The 21096-nt window shown below is 40.5% G+C and overlaps 1 protein-coding gene across 3 annotated transcripts; it reads left to right on the plus strand.

The window, feature by feature from the left end:
• Positions 1–2338: 2338 nt before the first annotated feature.
• On the plus strand, positions 2339–20134 carry CEP20 (centrosomal protein 20). Of its 3 annotated transcripts, none has more exons than XM_052635670.1 (5): positions 2339–2381; positions 9501–9698; positions 11850–11934; positions 16055–16191; positions 19506–20134. In XM_052635670.1, exons 1-5 carry the CDS (start codon positions 2354–2356, stop codon positions 19580–19582), a joined length of 525 nt encoding a protein of 174 aa, XP_052491630.1. In that variant the 5' UTR covers positions 2339–2353; the 3' UTR covers positions 19583–20134. The 3 variants fall into 3 exon arrangements, with proteins under 3 accessions (XP_052491630.1, XP_052491629.1, XP_052491631.1); XM_052635669.1 differs by lacking the exon at positions 19506–20134 and adding an exon at positions 16848–16967; XM_052635671.1 differs by lacking the exons at positions 11850–11934; positions 16055–16191.
• The last annotated feature ends 962 nt before the right edge of the window (positions 20135–21096 follow it).

The following is a 21096-nucleotide window of genomic DNA, read 5'->3' on the forward strand; positions in this document are numbered from 1 at the left end:
TGAAGTGATGGGACTAGATGCCATGAACTTAGTTTTCTGAATGTTGAGCTTTAAGCCAGCTTTTTCACTCTCCTCTTTCACCTTCATCAAGAGGCTCTTTAATTTCTTTTTGCTTTCTGCCATTTGGTCAGTATCATTTGCACATCTGAGGTTGTTGATATTTCTTCCAACAATCTTGATTCCAGCTTATGACATTTTTATCTTTTGAATAAGGAGTGGGACTACTGGCCTGTACGGTAAGTGCATGTTTAACCTAATAAATAGTTGCCAAATTGATTTCCAAAGTCACGATACCACTTTGCTCTTCTACCAGCAGTATATGCAAACTCAGTAGCATTTGATATTATCATTGTTAGGTGTTTTTATTTCAGCCATTCCCATAGGTGTATATAGATGTTTATCTACTGCAAACAGTGTGACAATGAATATTCTTATGCTAATATCCTTTGTAATCAGGTATAACTGTAAATTATACTCTTAGAACTAGAATTGAAGGGCAAAGGATGTGAAAGTTTGATTATGTATTGCCAAAAAGACTTCTGAGAAGGTGGGGCCAGTTTACCTACCTGCAAGCTAGGTATGGCAATACTTGTTTCCCCACATCCTCAGCAACAGAGTGTATTACCCAATATCCTTACATTTTTAAATGAAATTTTACTTTAGATAATTGCTCTATGAGTAGCTCTCTCATAGGGCTGTTGGTGAGAACTTAAACCTCTTAGAGAAGTGCCTGCCACAGAGTGGCAATGCATGTTAATAGTTATTATATGATTACTACTATTAATCACTATCATTTGACTCTCTCTCTGAGTTCTTCATTAGTATATTCACAAATACGTTTCTTTGAAGAGCTCAAACATTCTACCTAATCTTTATAAATCTCTTCAGGTGCTCGCTAGGATTTCAGGCACTGTGGGTGTTACAGAACAAGGGAGTGTGACCCAATAGGACCTTTCTAAGGTTACAGGACGTATCTATGTCCCATGAAGTCAAAATGAATAGAGTATGGAACACGATTCCTCTAGGTTACAATAACTGTCAAGCTTTTTCTGACTGCCACCCACTTCAAGAAATAACAGCAGGAACCAGAACACAAATAGACCCAAAACAAAAGTTTCAAAAACAATACATCTATGCCTTCTATTCATCCCATTCCATTTCACTGAAAATATGTTCATTAGGTTATACTAATACATTTCAAAATCTATTGTTGGGTTAAGACTAGTGATTAAAGGGCACTCTTCTAGGTTATAAATGTTGATCTTCCTGGCTATATAACTGAAATCATAGAACCTCACACTCAGTTTTGGGTACGTTATTTCCATGTTTCTTTCTTTCTTCTTCTTCTTTTTTTTTTCATTTCCTTGGAATGCTAGAGCTTATTTGTCATCAATCATCTTCACAACTAGTTCTTGGAATCCTTTTGTGCACTGTCCAGTATTAAGCACCAGTTGGAATAACAGGCATTGAAGAGCAAGAGGCCTCTCCACCATTTGCTGGTTATCTTGGTTATGCCTCTTCGGTCTTTAAACAGTTTCCTGATAACTCAGTAGGTAAAGAATCTGCTTGCAATGCAGGAGACCCCGGTTTGATTCATGGGTTGGGAAGATCTGCTGGAGAAGGGGAAGGCTGCCCACTCCAGTATTCTGGCCTGGAGAATTCCATGGACTGCATAGTCAATGGGGTCGCAAAGAGTCTGACACGACTGACCTACTTTCACTTCACTCCTTTGCGGAGTAATCATAAGAGAAATCAATGTCAACGCATGTAAAAAGCTTAGAGGAATGTCAGGGGCATTGTTAAGTCCTTAATACAGCGGTTCTCAAGGTATGATCCCCAAGACGAGCAGCATCAGCATCATCTAGGAGCCTGTCAGAAATGCAGTTTTCGGATCTCACTCCAGATTTATCCAATCAGAAACTCCAGGGATGGGGTCCAGCCATATGTTTTAAGAAAATTTCTAGGTGATTCCCACGTACGCTAAAGTTTAATACACGGTAACTATTAACAACTTGTGCTTGAGGCTGCAGAGATGAGCAGAGGACAGATGACGAAGGGTTTAGTAGCCTATTATGCCCCAGGGTGTAGCAATGTTCGTAGTAACGGTTCCTACCTGCTTCAACTCCAACTTCCCCTTCCTACTTCCTCAGCACCGGCCTAGAGCTCCCGCCTCGCTGATTGGTGCGGTCTCTCTGGACCGTCACCACCCATCCAACCACGGAGATCGTAAATGGAGAGAGGCGGGACTAGGCACGGCTAGAGCGGCGCCTCTATTGGCTACAGACCACGGAGCACAGCGGACGGGAACTGCGCGTGCGCACAGCTGAGGCGCGCCCCCGGCGGCCGTTGAAAAATGGCGACGGTCGCCGAGTTGAAGGCCGGTGAGTGCGACTGGGAGGTCTATCTGGTGAAATGTGTCGGCCTTCAGTTTGTGAAAAGGATGGGACTAAAGGAGGGCCCGCGGAACACTAAAGTCAACCTGTCCCAGGGTCGTTCTGCGGCGTCAGGGCCTGCGGAGCACCCGGCGGGTGTGGCGACTGCAGCTTGGGGCCCTGGGGGTAGGGATGTGGTTGCATGGGGGCTGTTTTTAAACCGACTTTGAACTGGAGGAGGAGGAGCCCCGCACCTTGGTGAAGTCCTGCACCTTGGGGCTCAGGCTCATCTTTCTGGACCCTGCTGGGGGCGAGGCCTTGGACCTGGCCTTTCCCTTTGGACTGATGATTGCAGTACTGAAACAACTGGGTGTTCGGCCCAAACGTAAACCATTTCCTTGGGTATCTCCCTGAATCCGTACAACCACCCGCGAGGTGGGTCACCATTTTCCATGGGGAAAAACTGTGGGTAGAAAGATGTCTGGCCTGACCAAATTCTCCTGTGTTTTTAAGAAAACTTCCACAAAGAGTCGAGTCTTTTAAGCTGAGAACGTTTGTATACCGTTAGTTTTGACGCAGATGTCCAGACAAGTAATAGTAATTATGGTTATTAGTGATCGAGCTTCTGTCGGGCACTACCCAGCCCCTGTGTTATCTAACTGATTCTATATATCAACCTTATGCCCATTTCAGAGATTAGGAAATTGAGGCGCTGAGAGGTGAAACAACTCAACCAAAGTAATTTAGCTAGAAAAAGGCAGAGAGGGAGAACTTGGGAGATGCTGCACCAGGTCTGCAGGTCTTAGTTACTGAGTGATACTCAGTATCTGCAGTAAGACCAGTTCCAATTTTCGGGAAATTTAGGCTCTAAATCAGTGATTCCTAGAGATTTGTTGGAGAAAACGATTTGAGAATATGATTCAGTAATTGTTGATATAAATGTATATTTGTGGCCTCAGGCTGGTGAACAGTTATTAAAAAGGCATACCTTTAGGACTTCCCTGGTGCAGTGGTTAAGACACACCCGCTCCCCCCAGCCCCACACACATACAGTGCAGCCTGCCCAGTTTCCATCCCTGGTCGGGGAACTGAGATCACACAATGGGGCAGACTCGACATGAATTGGTGTACCCTCTCCCCAGGAAACACACATCACCTGTAATGTTGCATGCTACTTCCGAGGAGTTACAGCTAGTAAAGAACCTGCTGCCAATTCAGGAAAAAGACTCAGGTTTGATCCCTGGGTCAGGAAGATCCCCTGGAGGAGGGCATGGCAACCCACTCCAGTGTTCTTGCCTGGAAAATGCCATGGAGAAAGGAGCCTGGCAGGCTACGGTTCATAGGGTTGCAGAGAGTCCAATATGACTGAAGTAACTTAGCACACAGCACACTGTGTTTCCTATTGTTTAATATTTTACAATTTTGGTAAAAGATTGTATAGTCCATAGGGTAGCAAAGAGTCCCACATGACTGAGCGATTTTCACCACTTTCACTCCGAGGATATAAACCAGGTTAAGAAGCTCTATCTGAAGAAATTGTCATGGTGCAGTGTTTTAATAAACATAATAGAGTGAAGGTCGGAATGGCGTGGAAATTAGGGATGAATTACACAGATGTAGGGAGCCCTTGAGGTGTTTTCTGCATTCCTCAGCTCTGAATGTGCCTAGTGTTCAAGAGAAATCTAATGAAATGTTTGCCAATCACTTATATTACTTGGGCTTTCGCCTTTTTAAAGCACTTTGACTTCACATTTTCTGCCTTACTTGGTTCTGCCTCAGAGACAGAGCTCATGTTAGAGAAGGCAAGTGAGGCAAGAGTTAGCGAACGAGCCCTGAGGTAGTGATGACATGCAAGGTTCCTAACTCCAAATTCTTCTTTTTCTGGTTATTTTTGTTTTTGGCTGCTCTGGGTCTTCACTGCTATGTGCAGGCTTTCTCAAGTTGCAGTGAGTGTGCGTGGGCTACTGTCTAGTTGCGGTGTGCTGGCTTCTCCTTTCGGAGGCTTCTTGTTTCGGAGCATGGACTCTAGACCAGACTCAGTAGTTGTGGCATATGGGCTTAGTTGCCACGTGGCACGTGGAATATTCCTGGACGAGGGATCAAACCTGTGTTTTCCGTGATGGCAGGCAAACTCTTAACCACTGGACCACCAGAGAAGTCCAGCTTCTTAATTCTCATTTCTCTGCTGAATTTGAGTCTACGCTGTATACATATACAGAGTAATTGGATGTGTATAGCAGGGAATCTCTGTTTAATTTCCAAAGATGGAATTAGAGAACAGGGGTATAGTAATGATTCCAACATAATAAAGCTATACCTTCCCTTCCCTTCATGGGCCTGTTATACAGTCTGATTGGGTGATAACTACTTTTAACCTACCTGCAAAAAACGGTTGAGGAGATGATCTACATGTAAAGAGCAAGGAAGGATAAAGTCTAGTCTAGATTTATCCCTTTAATCATATGACCCAGATTTTTGTTGTTTATCAAAGCTTAAAAAAAGTTTCATGTCCGTGCCTACATGAATATAGTCCCTGGGCTCCCTTTATGAATTGTCATTATTGTGGTGTACTTATTTATAGCACAGTATATTTATTACACCAGTAGTATACAGCACGGGGTTTCCCTGGTGATTCAGTGGTAAAGAACCCACCTGCCAATGCAGGAGATTCCGGTTCAGTCCCTGGATTAGGAAGATCCCCTGGAGAAGGAAATGGCAAACCACTAGAGTATTCTTGCCTGGGGAATCCCATGCATGGAGGAGCCTGGCAGGCCTCAGTCTGTAGAGTTGCAGAGAGTCGGACACAGCTGAGCGACTGAGCGCAGGTATACAGCACAGTATTATAAAGCCTTTAGGCAGCATTTATTGAGGTCTTACTCTGTTCTAGGCACTACGGGTGAAATGTGTTGCTTCTCTGGAGTTGTGATTTAGCTGTTAGGGACCACATGGGAAAAAAAGTTCCTAGACAACTGTAAGGGATGATGCCAATTCAGCCCTATCCACGTTATTATTTATAGCTAAAATCTCATCATAACTACTGATATTTGTAATAGTGACCCTTGCTCATCAAGAAGTTAGATTACATTCAGCATATATATCCCAGATTCCTTAAGATGGCATTGATAAGGCTACATGTTAGATTTCTAGTCAGTCAGTTCAGTCACTCAGTCATGTCTGACTCTTTGCGACCCCATGAATTGCGGCACGTTAGGCCTCCCTGTTCATCACCAACTCCCGGAGTTCACTCAAACTCACGTCCATCGAGTAAGTGATGCCGTCCAACCATCTCATCCTCTGTCGTCCCCTTCTCCTCCTGCCCCCAATTCCTCCCAGCATCAGGGTCTTTTCCAATGAGTCAACTCTTCGCATGAGGTGGCCAAAGTATTGGAGTTTCAGCTTTAGCATCAGTCCTTCCAATGAACACCCAGGGTTGATCTCCTTCAGAATGGACTGGTTGGATCTCCTTGCAGTCCAAGGGACTCTCAAGAGTCTTCTCCAGCACCACAGTTCAAAAGCATCAATTCTTTAGCACTCAGCCTTCTTCACAGTCCAACTCTCACATCCATACATGACCACTGGAAAAACTATAGCCTTGACTAGATGGACCTTTGTTGGCAAAGTAATGTCTCTGCTTTTTAATATGCTATCTAGATTGGTCATAACTTTCCTTCCAAAGAGTAAGCGTCTTTTAATTTCATGGCTGCAATCACCATCTACAGTGATTTTGGAGCCCAGAAAAAGTCTGACACTGTTTCCACATCTGTTTGCCATGAAGTGATGGGACCAGATGCCATGATCTTCGTTTTCTGAATGTTGAGCTTTAAGCCAACTTTTTCACTCTCCTCTTTCATCAAGAGGCTCTTTAGTTCCTCTTCACTTTCTGCCATAAGGGTGGTATCATCTACATATCTGCAGTTATTGATATTTCTCCTGGCAATCTTGATTCCAGCTTGTGCTGCTTCCAGCCTAGCATTTCTCATGATGTACTCTGCATATAAGTTAAATAAGCAGGGTGACAATATACAGCCTTGATGGATTCCTTTTCCTATTTGGAACCAGTCTGTTGTTCCATGTCCAGTTCTAACTGTTGCTTCCTGACCTGTATATAGGTTTCTCAAGAGGCAGGTCAGGTGGTCTGGTATGCCCATCTCTTTCAGAATTTTCCACAGTTTGTTGTGATCCACACAGTCGCTTTGGCATAGTCAATAAAGCAGAAATGGATGTTTTTCTGGAACTCTTGCTTTTTCCATGATCCAGCGAATGTTGGCAGTTTGACCTCTGGTTCCTCTGCCTTGTCTAAAACCAGCTTGAACATCTGGAAGTTCACGGTTCACATACTTCTGAAGCCTGGCTTGGAGAATTTTGAGCATTACTTTACTAGCGTGTGAAATGAGTGCAGTTGTGTGGTAGTTTGAGCATTCTTTAGCATTGCGTTTCTTTGGGATTAGAATGATAAGTGACCTTTTCCAGTCCTGTGGCCACTGCTGAGTTTTCTGAATTTGCTGGCATATTGAGTGCAGCACTTTCACAGCATCATCTTTCAGGATTTGAAATAGCTCAACTGGAATTCTATCACCTCCACTAGCTTTGATTGTAGTGATGCTTCCTAAGGCCCACTTGACTTCACGTTCCAAGATGCGTGGCTCTAAGTGAGTGATCACACCATCGTGATTATCTGGGTCATGAAGCTTTTTTTTGTACAGTTCTTCTGTGTATTCTTGCCACCTCTTCTTAATATGTTCTGCTTCTGTTAGGTCAATACCATTTCTGTCCTTTATTGAGCCCATCCTTGCATGAAATGTTCCCTTGGTATCTCGAATTTTCTTGAAGAGATCGCTAGTCCTTCCCATTCTGTTGTTCTCCTCTATTTCTTTGCATTGATCACTGAGGAAGGCTTATCTCTCCTTGCTATTCTTTAGAACTCTGCATTCAGATGCTTATATCTTTTCCTTTTCTCCTTTGCTTTTCGCCTCTCTTCTTTTCTCAGCTATTGGTAAGGCCTCCCCAGATAGCCATTTTGGTTTATTGCATTTCTTTTTCTTGGGGATGGCCTTGACCCCTGTCTCCTGTACAGTGTCACGAACCTCCGTCCATAGTTCATCAGGCACTCTATCAGATCTAGTCCTTTAAATCTATTTCTCACTTCCACTGTATAATCATAAGGGATTTGATTTAGGTCATACCAGAATGATCTAGTGCTTTTCCCTACTTTCTTCAATTTGAGTCTGAATTTGGTAATAAGGAGTTCATGATCTGAGCCACAGTCAGCTCCTGGTCTTGTTTTTGTTGACTGTATAGAGCTTCTCCATCTTTGGCTGCAAAGAATATAATCAGTCTGATTTCAGTGTTGACCATCTGGTGATGTCCATGTGTAGAGTCTTCTCTTGTGTTGTTGGAAGAGGATGTTTGCTATGACCAGTGCATTCTCTTGCCAAAACTCTATTAGCCTTTGCCCTGCTTCATTCCTTAGTCCAAGGCCAAATTTGCCTGTTACTCCAGGTGTTTCTTGACTTCCTACTTTTACATTCCAGTCCCCTATAATGAAAAGGATATCTTTTTTGGGTGTTAGTTCTAAAAGGTCTTGTAGATCTTCATAGAACCATTCAACTTCAGCTTCTTCAGTGTTGTTGGTTGGGGCATAGACTTGGATTACCATGATATTGAATAGTTTGCCTTGGAAACGAACAGAGATCATTCTGTCGTTTTTGAGATTGCATCCAAATACTGCATTTCAGACTCTTTTGTTGACCATGATGGCTACTCCATTTCTTCTGAGGGATTCCTGCCCACAGTAGTAGATATAATGGTCATCTGAGTTAAATTCACCCATTCCAGTCCATTTTAGTTCGCTGATTCCTAGAATGTTGACGTTCACTCTTGCCATCTCCTGTTTGACCACTTCCAATTTGCCTTGATTCATGGACTTGACATTCCAGGTTCCTATGCAATATTGCTCCAATTTTAAAATGTTACTTTTTTTTAGATTTATTTATTCATTTTTGGCTGGCTGTGTCTGTTGCTGCAGGGGCTTTTCTCTAGTTGTGGTGAGAATAGTGCTGCTCTCTAGATGCGGTGCACGGGCTTCTCACTGCGGTGGCCTCTCTTGCAGAAGCACAGGCTCGAGGGCTTGCAGGCTTCAGTACTTTTGGCATGTGGGCACACTAGTTGTGGCTCACGGGCTCACAGGCTCAGTAGCTGTGGCACATGGGCTTAGTTGCTCTGCGGCATGTGGGATCTTCTAGATCAGGAATGGAACCCATGTCTCCATTGGCAGACAAATTCTTCACCACTGAGCCACAAGGAAGCCCCAAATCTTACAGTTTTAAGGAGTTAACTCATAGCTATCTTTAAAAACCAAACAAAACCCCAGAACAAAAGCCCATCTCTTTTGTTCAGAATGGGCCATTTCCCAAGGGTTCTGGGTATCGGTTTTATACAAAACATACAACATAATCCTTCCTTTTTGGAGTGTACTTATTATTTTCAATCATATACTTTCTAGACCAGAGATTTTTAGTGACAAATTGAACCTGTCTCTTGGGCTTTCCAGGTGGCTCAGTGGTAGAGAATCCACCTGCAATGCAGGAGATGTGGGTTCCATCCCTGGGTTGGGAAGATCTTCTGGAGAAGGAACTGGCAACCCACTCCAGTACCCTTGCCAGGGAAATTCCATGGACAGAGGAGCCTGGGAGGCTATAGTCCATGGGGTCACAAAAGAGTTGAACACAACTTAGCAAATAAACAACAACAGAACCTGTCTTCAGTGACAACTACTCTTGAAGATATGAGACACTGGGAGACAAGATCAGGTCCTTATAAGCTGAGTATAATTCTTCCCCCCTTTTTCTCTTCAGTAAAGCTTATGTATCAGTCTGTAGCCTCTTACAGTGACTCTATTGGAAGGATAAACTTACATTTGGTTAACTAAATTAAAGTAGTAAATCATTGCAATTTGGGAACTTTTATTTTTATTGCAATATGGCTCGTGGTAACTAATGTGATCATTGCTCGGTTTGTCATATTGTATAGATTGAAAGGATGTAATATTAAATATTTTGTTTTAAAGTTTGCCTAAGAATGGCAAAAAGTTATTCTATAACTGAAACATTAATACTTTATATTAAACAGTTTTAAAGGACACTTTGGAAAAAAGAGGAGTGTTAGGGCATTTAAAAGCAAGGATTCGTGCGGAAGTTTTCAGTGCCCTCGATGATGAAAGTGAACCTCGGCCATCGTTGTCTCATGAAAACTTTCTAATTAATGAGCTAATTCGGGAGTATTTGGAATTCAACAAATACAAGTATACAGCGTCGGTCCTCATAGCAGGTAAGAGGTTATTTATTGTTAATCACCTGAGGTGAAATCTGCCTTTTCCCTTCCCCCACTTCTCAGAAAGTGTTTAGCCTAGAAATCTAATTCTATTACCAAACAGTGTCAAATGGGACATGACTGGGACATAAAAATCCCATGGGCTCTTTTCATATCACAGCTTGAACAAGTTCTCATGATGTTTATTGGACTCCAGGAGAAAATGACTAAACGTTTAACCTAGGAGCATACTTTGAAAATCATAATTTCTGATTCTGAGAATAAAGAGTTATTTACATTTTGCCCTATGTGCTGTCAGTCTTTTTCCTATGTATATGGTTTAAAAATACATACACAGAAACTTAATATATATTCTTTGTTAAAAAATATAAAACATTGAAGATAAAGCCTCAAAGTATTGCTCCATGTATTGATTAGGCATGTACTCAGATGTATGTAAAAGTGTTACATTTAAAAAGCACTAGATAATCTATAGAAATTTCAAATCACTATGTTGTACACCTCACACTAAAATAATATTGTGAATCAACTAAAATTTAAAAAAGAAAACGATTAGGAAGATAAACTCCAAGCTCATTCTAGTGATGAGCGGGAGAGAAATGGTATTGGGGGAAGGGGGTCAACAATTAAAGTGAAATTCACTTCATCTGTTAAATTTTATTTCTTAAGAAAGAAAGCAAAAGAACTAGAAGAATAGGGACAATAGTCAGGATTGGTATTGCCCCTAGGCTGGGGGAAATGAGGTTGGGAGGACGATCCAAGCACCCTGCATGTACATTACCTGATTCCCTTGTCCAATGTTTAACATAGGCTTTAAGGCTATTTGGTGCCTTGGAGATATGCCTCATTAAAGAAAAGAGATCATGAAGTACATTCTGAAAGAATGGATTCCTTATTGTGATGCTGGAACTTTCCATTGGATAGATCTTTTGTTAATATTCTAGGTCTTTTATTTAATGTTAAGCATATACCTTAACCGAATAAAGACTGATGATTTTTATTGGTTTAAGGATCATCAGTGTCGGTATCTTCACTGACACAGCATCTTGTTACAGATGGCTGTATAGTATGTTACTACTCAGAATAATGTGAAAATACCATCAATTAGATGTACTGGACTTGTGCTTACCTAGAATAAAATACAGATATAGTAGTCAAGTTTCTACAGAGTCTTGACTTTTAAAAAACTGAGATGTACTTAGCATAAAGATACTTTACCATTTTTAGTATGTAGTTCTGTGGATTTTGCCAAATTCATACAGTTGTGTGGCTACCGCCGTAATCACAATATAGAACATTTCTATCACTTCAGAAAAATTCCCTGTGCCCTTTTGCAGATAACTTCTTTGCCTACTCTCAACTCCTGTCAACCTCTGATCTGTTATTTTGTGTACCTGGTCATTTGCCTTCTCCAGAATGTCGTATGAGTGAAATCATCCAGGATGTAGCATTTTAAATCTGCTTCCTTTCACTCAGCATAACGCATTTGAGACTATGCTGTTATTTTCCCCCCTGAATAGCATTCCACTGTATGGCTGTGTTGATTTATCTGTTATCAGTTGATGGACATTCGGGTTGTTTCTAATTTTTGGCTATTACGAATGCAGCTGCCATAAACATTCACTTTCAAGGATTATCTGAACGTTGTTTTCACTTCTCTTGGGTAAAGAGCTAAGAGTGGCGTTGCTGGGTTGTATATGGTAAGTGTCTGCTTACCTTTGTAAGTGAATGCACCATTTTGTTCTCCTGCCAGCAAAGTTCTCCCAGTTGCCCCGAATCCTTGCCAGCACTTCATACTTAGTGTTCATTTTACTTTTAGATTTATTGCCAACAAATGGGTATCAGTGCTGTCATGCATTTAATTTGTAGGCTTCTTAGAAAATAGGACTTCTCAAGTCTAGTATAGAAACAGTAATTTCCCAACTCAAAATTTGGGGATTTAAAAACTGCATTTATATTAAAGATATGCATTTAATAAAGTAGGTATTTTGAAAGTCATAAAATCACAGTTGCATCTGTCTTGGTGTGCGCCATCATCATTCTTCTAAAATCTGAAAAATGTGTATACCTCATAAGTGTGGTTTTTATCAAAATCCTATTTACTTTTTATATTAATAAAGCCTCAGTGTTTTGTGATTTTCCCCCCAGAATCTGGTCAACCTGTAGTTCCACTGGACAGACAGTTTCTCATCCATGAACTAAATGCATTTGAAGACTCAAAGAATAATACAATGTAAGAAGTTTTTTAAAAAAAAATAAGTTTTCAGGTATTATTGTATTGGGGTCATAATTGTATAGTGGTAGTTTTATTTCATTTTAATTCATCAGCTATTTATTTGGGTCCAGTGTGTGTCTGGCACTGTGCCGCATCCAAGGTGTGTGGCAGTAAGTGCTAAGATGCCTGTGGTTTCAGAGGACAACGTGCCCCTGCTTCATTCTCAGGGTCAGGTCTCTTGGCTTCTTGATCCATCCTTTTGTTTTTCATCTGAGGCTTTGCTCTGTCGATTGTTTTCTGCCTCATATTTAATCTTCCTCCTCCGCTCCCTTTATTTCAGCTTAGGAGTGTACTCAATTCTCCCCATTCCCCAGAAAACCTATTTTTACCCCTGAAGTTAGTGAAAATCAACCCTCCATTTTCATTTTCTTATTTACATTTTTTTGCCTTCTTTACATTTTAAATTTTCTCCTCATCATTTATACTGAAATGTTTTGCCTTCTCTGCATTTGGAGTTCTCTCCTCATCATTTATACTGAAACTATGCTCTTGAAAAAGAGTGACCACTGTCTATCATTTCTTAGTTCTTTTTCTACTTTAATGTTTCATAAACTTTTTCTAGAGGATCCCTGAATGGCAGAAAAAATTATACCTAGGAAACCTGGAGCATAACTCAAAGTAGCCTTCCCCTAGTAAGAAATTTCTTTGAAATCTTATGTTTCTCATTCTAAAAGTTTATTGAATGTTTTCATTCTACTTCATGATGTAATTGTTTTACCATAAAAACGTTCAAAATGACATGCCAATTAAGTTGAACTCTCCCTCCAATCTTTGTGTAAAGTAAATGTTCTGGGATCATAGGCTACCTTTAACCTCTGCTTTGTATCAAGCCCCCAGCACTGAGAGTGGGAATATACCTATTTCCAATTTGCGAAGCTCAGTTTTACTTGAATTTCTGCAGTGTTTTGTAGTATTAACAGCTCTTCCTTAAAACACTTCTTGTCACTTGTCTTTTATGACCCTTTACTGTCTTGATTTTTTCTGTCTCCCTAGTGGTCATCTCAGTTTCTTCACTGACTCCTTTAGGAAGGTTCCTTTAAATTGTGGGCTCTCCCCCAAGATTTGTCCTTAACTTTCTTCTTGCCCCTTGCCCCCTTTTCTTTCTAAGTATTCTTGAGTCCTTAGTGATGCCGCCACACTGGTGCCTGTGCCTTAAATCTGACAGATCTCATGAGTTGCGGGCACACGTTTCTGCTGGTATCTCAAACTCGGTGTGTCTAAAAATCAAGTCCATTATTTTCATCTCCTCAAACCACCCCATTGTAGCTTCCTCATGGAGACATTCAGGTCCTCATCTCAGAGCTCACATGTGCTTCTGGCTCCTTCTCATTTCTCCACCAGTCACTTTGCAAGTTTCATCAATTCTGCTGTGCAGTTGTGTCTGTCTGTCCTTATGCCCTACATCGTGCATTTCAGGAGGCCTCTTTCCCATTTCTCTCCAGTCATGTTCTTTTCTGACTCATGTGTCATGCTGCCAACAGATTGCTTTCTGAAGGACACTAATTGCTTTATTTAAAGCATTTCCACTGAAAAGATTTTAGATTTTAAAAAGTAATAAAGTCCATATACCATTAGGTGTGGGTGCCAGCTGGAAGTCTGAAGTAGCACTCAACGTTACATTAATATTTTTCAGTGAAAGTTATAAATTTTCACAATATGTAGGGTAAAGTATTTAACAACCTTATATTCAGTTCAGTTCAGTTCAGTTCAGTTGCTCACGTCCATTGAGTCGGTTATGCCATCCAGCCATCTCATCCTGTGTCGTCCCCTTCTCTTCCTGCCCCCCAATCCCTCCCAGCATCAGAGTCTTTTCCAGTGAGTCAACTCTTCGCATGAGGTGGCCAAAGTACTGGAGTTTCAGCTTTAGCATCAGTCCTTCCAGTGAACACCCAGGACTGATCTCCTTTAGGATGGACTGGTTGGATATTAGGTCAAGCCATAACACTAAGTGAGTTTGTGCCAAATTTATGAAGAAAATTAGTTTTTAGAGTTTCTGTTTTTCAAAATTGCAAATAAGGCATTGTGAAGCTGTACTTTAAAAACAATTATCACTGTTTTTAACTCATGATTTTTTAAAAAAGAAACCTGATATTGATGAAGTTGCAGGTTAAATGAGCTGGTTATATGTTTTCTCATAACATTTAAAAAATCTAAATCTTAAAAATTTTAAATCTTAAATAGATTTTATTATAAATTTGGCAAATATAATTTTTTTTTTAATTTAAAAATCTCCTTTCATCAGTTAACATTTGGGGAAACAATGGTTTAAAGTTGACCAAGAGACCTATATTGTATTCCTGGATACTGCTTTTATAAGAGCTGAGGCATCTTATTAAATAGAGAAACCTATTCTCTTGGTTTCCTTATGGAATGGAAACATTGCCTTTGTGTGCCATTAGTTATTTGTTGCTGTATAACGGATTACCCCAGAATTTGGTGGTTTAAAATAGCAGACATTTATTATCTGTGGTGAGGAATCTGGGAGTGACTTCTGTGGCCTGGCTTAGCCTCAGTTGTGAGGTTGCAGTTAAGATGTTGGCCGGTGGGGGTGGCAGGCCAGTCACCTCAAGTCCTGGCTGGGGCTAGAGGGTCCATCTCCATGTGGCTCACTCACATGGCTGCTTATCGGAGGCCTCAATTCTTCGTTACATGTGCCTTTCCATAGGACGGCTTGAGTGGCAGCTGACTTCCCCAGAGTGTCCGAGGGAGAAGGCAGGGAGGGCGCCACGATGCTGTTGATGGCCAAGCCTCTGACGCTGCAAGCACTGTCACTCAGTGCCTGCCTTAGCTCCTGAAAACGTGAGTTCAGCTCACACTCAGGAGACTCCACCTTTTGAAGGGAAGGGATATCATACTTTAAATTATCACACTTGCTAGTAAGTAGATAAAAATCTCAAAAAGCCCATTAAATTGATGTTTTCAAACTGTGAGCCTGGAAACAAGAGAAACCTCTCTTTATTGTCATCAGAGCAGCTTCCGTTGGTGCAGGGGCAGCAGGCAGCATATGCTAAGGGAAAAAATATGGGACTTGGGGTTCAAGTGTCAACTTTGCTTACTATCCAAGCAGCCCTTTCGCAAATCCTCTGTGAGCTGTGGTCTTCTTATTTATAAATTGGAGATGATGATTATGACACCACAAGATGAGGATAAAATAAGAGGAAAGAATGTTTTGTAAACTGTAGTTTTTAAAATTTTAGTTCTTACCTGACGCCTATATGGCTTACATTTATATACCATTTAATACATTGCCAGGCACAGTTCTAAACACTTAACATTTATTGACACATTCGGTCTGTGACTGCCCTATGAGTTAGAGACTATACTTACCCTCATTTATAGAGGAAGAAACATTTATGAGGCTGGGGATATTAAAAATCTTGCTGACTTGTCAAGTGGCAGGGCCAGGATTTGAACTCACACAAGAATTTATAAATCCAATAAGTGTGTATTATATCAGACAGTGTTAGGTCATGGAAAATCTTGCACTGGACTTGGAGTTAAAAGAGAAAAAAAAAGTTGATTCCTGTGCATTGATTGAATCTGTATTTCAGTTTAGATGAGGTTTAACTTGTTAACATATTTCCTGTGAATTTTAAAATTGTGGAGTCAAATTGTCGGGGAAGGCAATGGCACCCCACCCCAGTACTCTTGCCTGGAAAATCCCATGGACGGAGGAGCCTGGTGGGCTGCAGTCCATGGGGTCACGAAGAGTCGGACACGACTGAGCAACTTCCCTTTCACTTTTTACTTTCATGCATTGGAGAAGGAAATGGCAACCCACTCCAGTATTCTTGCCTGGAGAATCCCAGAGATGTGGGAGCCTGGTGGGCTGCCGTCTATGGGGTCGCACAGAGTCGGACACGACTGAAGCGACTTAGCAGCAGCAGAGTCAAATTGTACACTTAAATTTCAAAAAGCATGAATAGTTTGCAGTTTGGGTAATAACCATGCAACTCTTTTAAGTCTAGTGAATTATTTGGCTATTTTGGTGTCAGAGACTACTTTTTACACAATAGATATTTTAAAGTTTCTCCTGTTTATGCACATTTAATTAATTTTTATTTTCTTTCTGCTATAGACCTCTTTTATATGGGATTTTAGCTCATTTCTTGCATGGAACTAAGGATGACAACAAAAATACATTTCTGAAAGGGTCTTCACTCCAGCCTCCAAACCCAAATCTTGGCAGACCACCTAGTGGAAGAAAGCAAATGGGTATGAATTTTCTGGGACTTATCACTCGGCTTTCAGCAAGTATATTTTCTTCTTATCTATTTTTATCTTTGAGGTAGTTTTTCCTAAGATTTTGAGTCATAATTTAATTCTATTTATATCTAATATAGTTAGCCTGTATTATTAATCATCAAAAAAAAACACAAAATGGTTTTTGGAAAGACAATCTTGTGAGGAGCAGAGAAGACTAGACAAAATTCTTAGATATAATTTCTGTAAAGAAATATTGAAAAACTTGATTTTCCCATAGATTCGTACTCTTTGGAGCAGCTTAGATCCTGAGCATGCTGAAGAAAGAGCTTTTTATCAAGTTATCTATTTTTTTCCCTCTCAGACTGAGAAAAGTCAAGACTGCTGAAAACAGAGCAGTCACAGGTTTATGTGTTGTCCTTTGCGTTTTCAGGATTCTTTTTTAGCGGCGAGTGGGGTGAATATTCTTTGTGGTAACGTTGTAATTACTCACAAATAAATTCTTAGGAGAATGGCTCATATTTCTTTCAAGAATAGTCACTCCAATGAACTTGCAGTTGTTTTGATTTTATCAAAACACTAAAACCTCAATTTGGTAATCTAAATTGAATAGTTTATCACTCAGTATTTCCAACTATGGTACAGCTGATCTCTCTTTTTAAGGACAGTCATAGGAGAAGGAAATAGCAACCCACTCCAGTACTCTTGCCTGGAGAATTCCATGGATAGAGGAGCCTGGTGGGCTGCTGTCTGTGGGGTCACACAGAGTTGGACATGACTGAAGCGACTTAGCAGCAGCAGCAGCATAGGTGGGGCCCAGGCAGCTGATTATCAGAACAAATACAAATCTTGACTGTTGAAATAAACTTTTAAGAAACATCTAAGTGCAAATTGTCTTTTGTAGTTTTCCTAAATTGCCATGAGCAATGTTGATCATGTTAAATGTTTGCCGCGTCTCTTAAGATCTGAAGGCGAAGTAATCTCTTGGAGGTTAGTTCTGCCTTCACTAGGAGTTATCCTTCTGTATATCTTAGAATTCTGAGTTGATGGGATGTTGGAAAGGAAATCCTTCCCATCACTTATTTTACATTTGAGAAAACCAAGACTAAGAGGCCCATGCCTGTAGCTGGTCATTTTTAGCAGAATCAGCACCCTTGATTGCCATTCCTGTGCACTTTTCCACTTAAAGAATATGAGAAGTTTTCCTAGTTACTTTTTCAAGTATTGGTAAGGAACTGCCATTATTGCCCACTATTTGGCAAGAACTTAAAAGCAAAACCAAACACCTGGTACAAGAGTAAATCTCTAAACATCAATGATATAATGTAGAATTCCCGCAAACCTCATCTCCTTACCTTTCCCTAACACCTCAATTCCCCTCCCCTTCACAGAAGGTAGTGCTCTTAGCAGCTTCAGGAGTCATTTCTGTTTAAATTTATAAGCACTGTTTCTGTACATATTATCCTACACTTTCTTTTTTCACATGTGTTATCAATTTATGTAAATCTGCTTCTACCTCATTCTTAATTTCCTGTATAGTCTGTAGTATTCCGTGGAACTACTACTAATCACTCTTTGCTAATGTACTTTTGTATGTTTTAAATTTTTTGGTTTTACAGTATTGCAGGGTAGTGTTAATATTTCTCTTATGTGCATACCTGGAAGTAGAATTGGTTCAAAATTTTGCATATTAAAAAATGTAGTAGATACTAATTCCCCTCCAAAAAGGCTTTACCATTTTATGTGTTTACGAAGAATATATGATAATACTAGTTTCTCTATTTGATTGTCACCGTGGATAGCGTATGCGTTAACACTGCTAACACAGCAGGCCTGTGACGTTGGTATTTTTAGTTGTAGTGGGAGGGGAGCAGGAATGGGAGAGTGCTGGAGGGGATGCGAGAGTCCTTGGGTTACCTTGGCTCCTCTCTGTAGAAAATGCCAGACATCACATAAGAGTTGAGGTCAACAAAGCTTTGGACCCCTGTTCTGTGGAAAGCTCAGAAAGGAGGCTGCATGCACTAATGAGAGAACAGTGACATTGCAGGTTAGTTTTCTTGATTATCAAAAATGTTCTTGGCACAAAAAACAGGGACCGTGAAGAATTGTTAACCCCAAATTGCATAAGGTTTCTGTAACACATTTAAACATCCTATTTACTTTCTCAACTCAAACTTATTCTGTGAAGGATATGTTTTATTTGATAACATTGAGAAAGTTACAAAGATATTAAAATTATTCTTCAGATTATATACCCTCTATAGACATAAACTCAATTCAGGTGAAACATAAAACGCTAAAATTAAACTCTCTTTTATTTGAAAATGAGTCCAAAGCGTGCCATCATGAAAGCAGTTTTTTTAAAGATTGCTTTGTGTGTTTTTGGCTGTGCTGGGTCTTCGCTGCCGCTCCCGGGCTTTCTCCACTTGCAGCAGTAGGGGCTGCTCTTGGCTGGGGGTGCGCAGGCTGGTCACTGTGGTGGCTTCTCTTGTTGTGAGCATAGGTTCTCGGTGTGCCGCTTCAGTAGTTGAGGCACATGGGCTTAGTTTCCCCACAACTAAACAACAATTGCCGTCTTGTTTTCGGCTAAAGACTATTTCCTGCAATTTCGTGGATGGTTTTCTGAAGTTGGTAGGAAGTTTTCTTCTTGCCACAAGAGGGTGCTGCTGGGAGGATTTCTATTTGAAGAAGTTTTTGTGTTTTTTTTTTTCTTTTTAGTTGAACTTTGGCATCCCTCAAAATGCTAATTGAAAATGCAGTCCTTTATTGTGAATTCCAATCCTTACATACAGTGTAAGTTTGTAAGCACTTACCTATGCATTTACTTCAGGGTGTACTCTTTTCACTTAAAAAAAAAATTGAATGATAAGTCCCTGCTGCTGTTGCTGCTAAGTCGCTTCAGTTGTGTCCGACTCTGTGCGACCCCATAGACGGCAGCCCATTAGGCTCCCCTGTCCCTGGGATTCTCCAGGCAAGAACACTGGAGTGGCTTGCCATTTCCTTCTCCAATGCATGAAAGTGAAAAGTGAAAGTGAAGTCGCTCAGTCGTGTCCGACTCTGTACGACCCCATGGACTGCAGCCTACCAGGCTCCTCCACCCATGGGATTTCCCAGGCAAGAGTACTGGAGTGGGGTGCCATTTACTAAACATTTCCGATTTCTTCAGTAGTGTTAAAAAAAAATCCAACTTTTTTTTTCATTGTCCTAAGCCATCCAGAGACCTTGTATGATATAAATTTGTAATATCCTAAAATATGCTTAGGTAGGTCTGCCTGCTGCCCCTTTTGCCTTGGGATGAGCACTGACCTTCGCTTGTATTCTTGCAGAAGAACACCTGCGGCAGGAGCAGGGGAGGGGCAGCAATGCTGAAAGCCTGCACACTTCACCCTCGGTACAGAGATGACACTTCCAACTGGGGCTTCTTTGATCTTAAACTTGCATGTATTAAATAACTTATTTATTCTCCCAATGTCATCAGAATTCATCACTAGTATTGTACTCTGTAAAAATGTGAAGTTTCTGCAAAACCTTTAGCCCCTCATGTTTTACTGCATTTGTGAATAAAAGCTAACTCTGTCATCTAGTTTACCAGATTTGACTTGAAAGAAAATGTGTGGTTTTTAGGACGATTTTAAAGGTCCCTAAATCTGTGAGAAACGAAAGGGGTTTTTTTGGTACCCTATAAATTCTTCTGAAGAAAAAAAATCGAGTCTTTATAGCCATATGCTCTGTTCTGTTTTTGGCTGTGCTTTGCAGCTTGTGGAGTCTTAGTTCCCTGACTGGGGATTGAACCTGGGCCCTGGCACTCAAAGTGCTCAGTCCTAACTGCTGTACCTCCAGGGAATTCCCTGCTCTGTTCTTTACCATGGCACATTAATTAAATTTCTTTCAGGCTGGAATAATGTAGATTTACAGGAAAATTCATTCATTTAAAACACACACACACACACACACACATTTAAAAGAACAATTAGGCCAGAAAAAACTAATTCCTATAAAGTTTGATTGGGGAGGGGGGCAGGTGAGAAACCAGCTATTTTTCAGATAACTATTTATAATTAGGTTTAAATATCTGAATTGCTATCTAAATTTGAACTTTAAAACTTGGTAACAACGTACTTTTTATTTTCTTAAACAATTTTGGCTTCTCCTAGAAGATTTAATTAAAAGGTGGGGGTGGGGGATAATTCTTTTAATTTTGCTGTAAGTAAAACAAAGAGTTTATTACTTGAAGAATGTGGAATAAGCATGAAGAGACAGGCTTTAGGAGAAATACCAGAAAGTACCTTTTAAAAGATGGCATTGTTTAACTTCCTTGTGGCCCTCAGTTGTGCAGTTACCAGATGAGCTATGAAAGGGACAACCCTCACTTGTATGGGCTCTGAAAGCCTTCTTAAATGTCATGTTTTATTCCTGGGATAGAAAAGTAGTAAGATTTCTTATAGTGCCATCTCTAAAACGCTTTGATATTTATTGATATTTTTATAATGTGGAGTCTTCAGGCTGGCTTCACTGAAGCAACAAATGAGTATAGTAGACAGAGCCTGATTGACACAAGATACAAGGTATATTCAGAACAAAACTGCATGGGCACCTATACACTGACATCTAGCTTAAACATTTTCCATCTGGAAGGTGATAAGGAAGGACTGTAGCTGGCAAAACTGACTTTCCTTTTGGGGTGTTGAGTCTGTGCTGCTTTTGGAAACTTTATTTCTGAACCTTTATTTCTGGTGCTAGTCAAGTTTTCAGTGTAAGGAGTTCAATCCTTACAGATTAACCAAGAATTTTTATCTGAATACTGAAAACTATTAAAGAAATCCCCTTAAATCATACTTTACAAGTCAGAAGATTTTTGAGAGGTCCTGTTGGTGGGCTAAAATTACATATACCGATGTAGAAGTATTATAAAGGGCT

Source organism: Budorcas taxicolor, chromosome 2, assembly GCF_023091745.1.
Source record: "Budorcas taxicolor isolate Tak-1 chromosome 2, Takin1.1, whole genome shotgun sequence".
In the NCBI taxonomy this organism is placed as follows: domain Eukaryota; kingdom Metazoa; phylum Chordata; class Mammalia; order Artiodactyla; family Bovidae; genus Budorcas; species Budorcas taxicolor.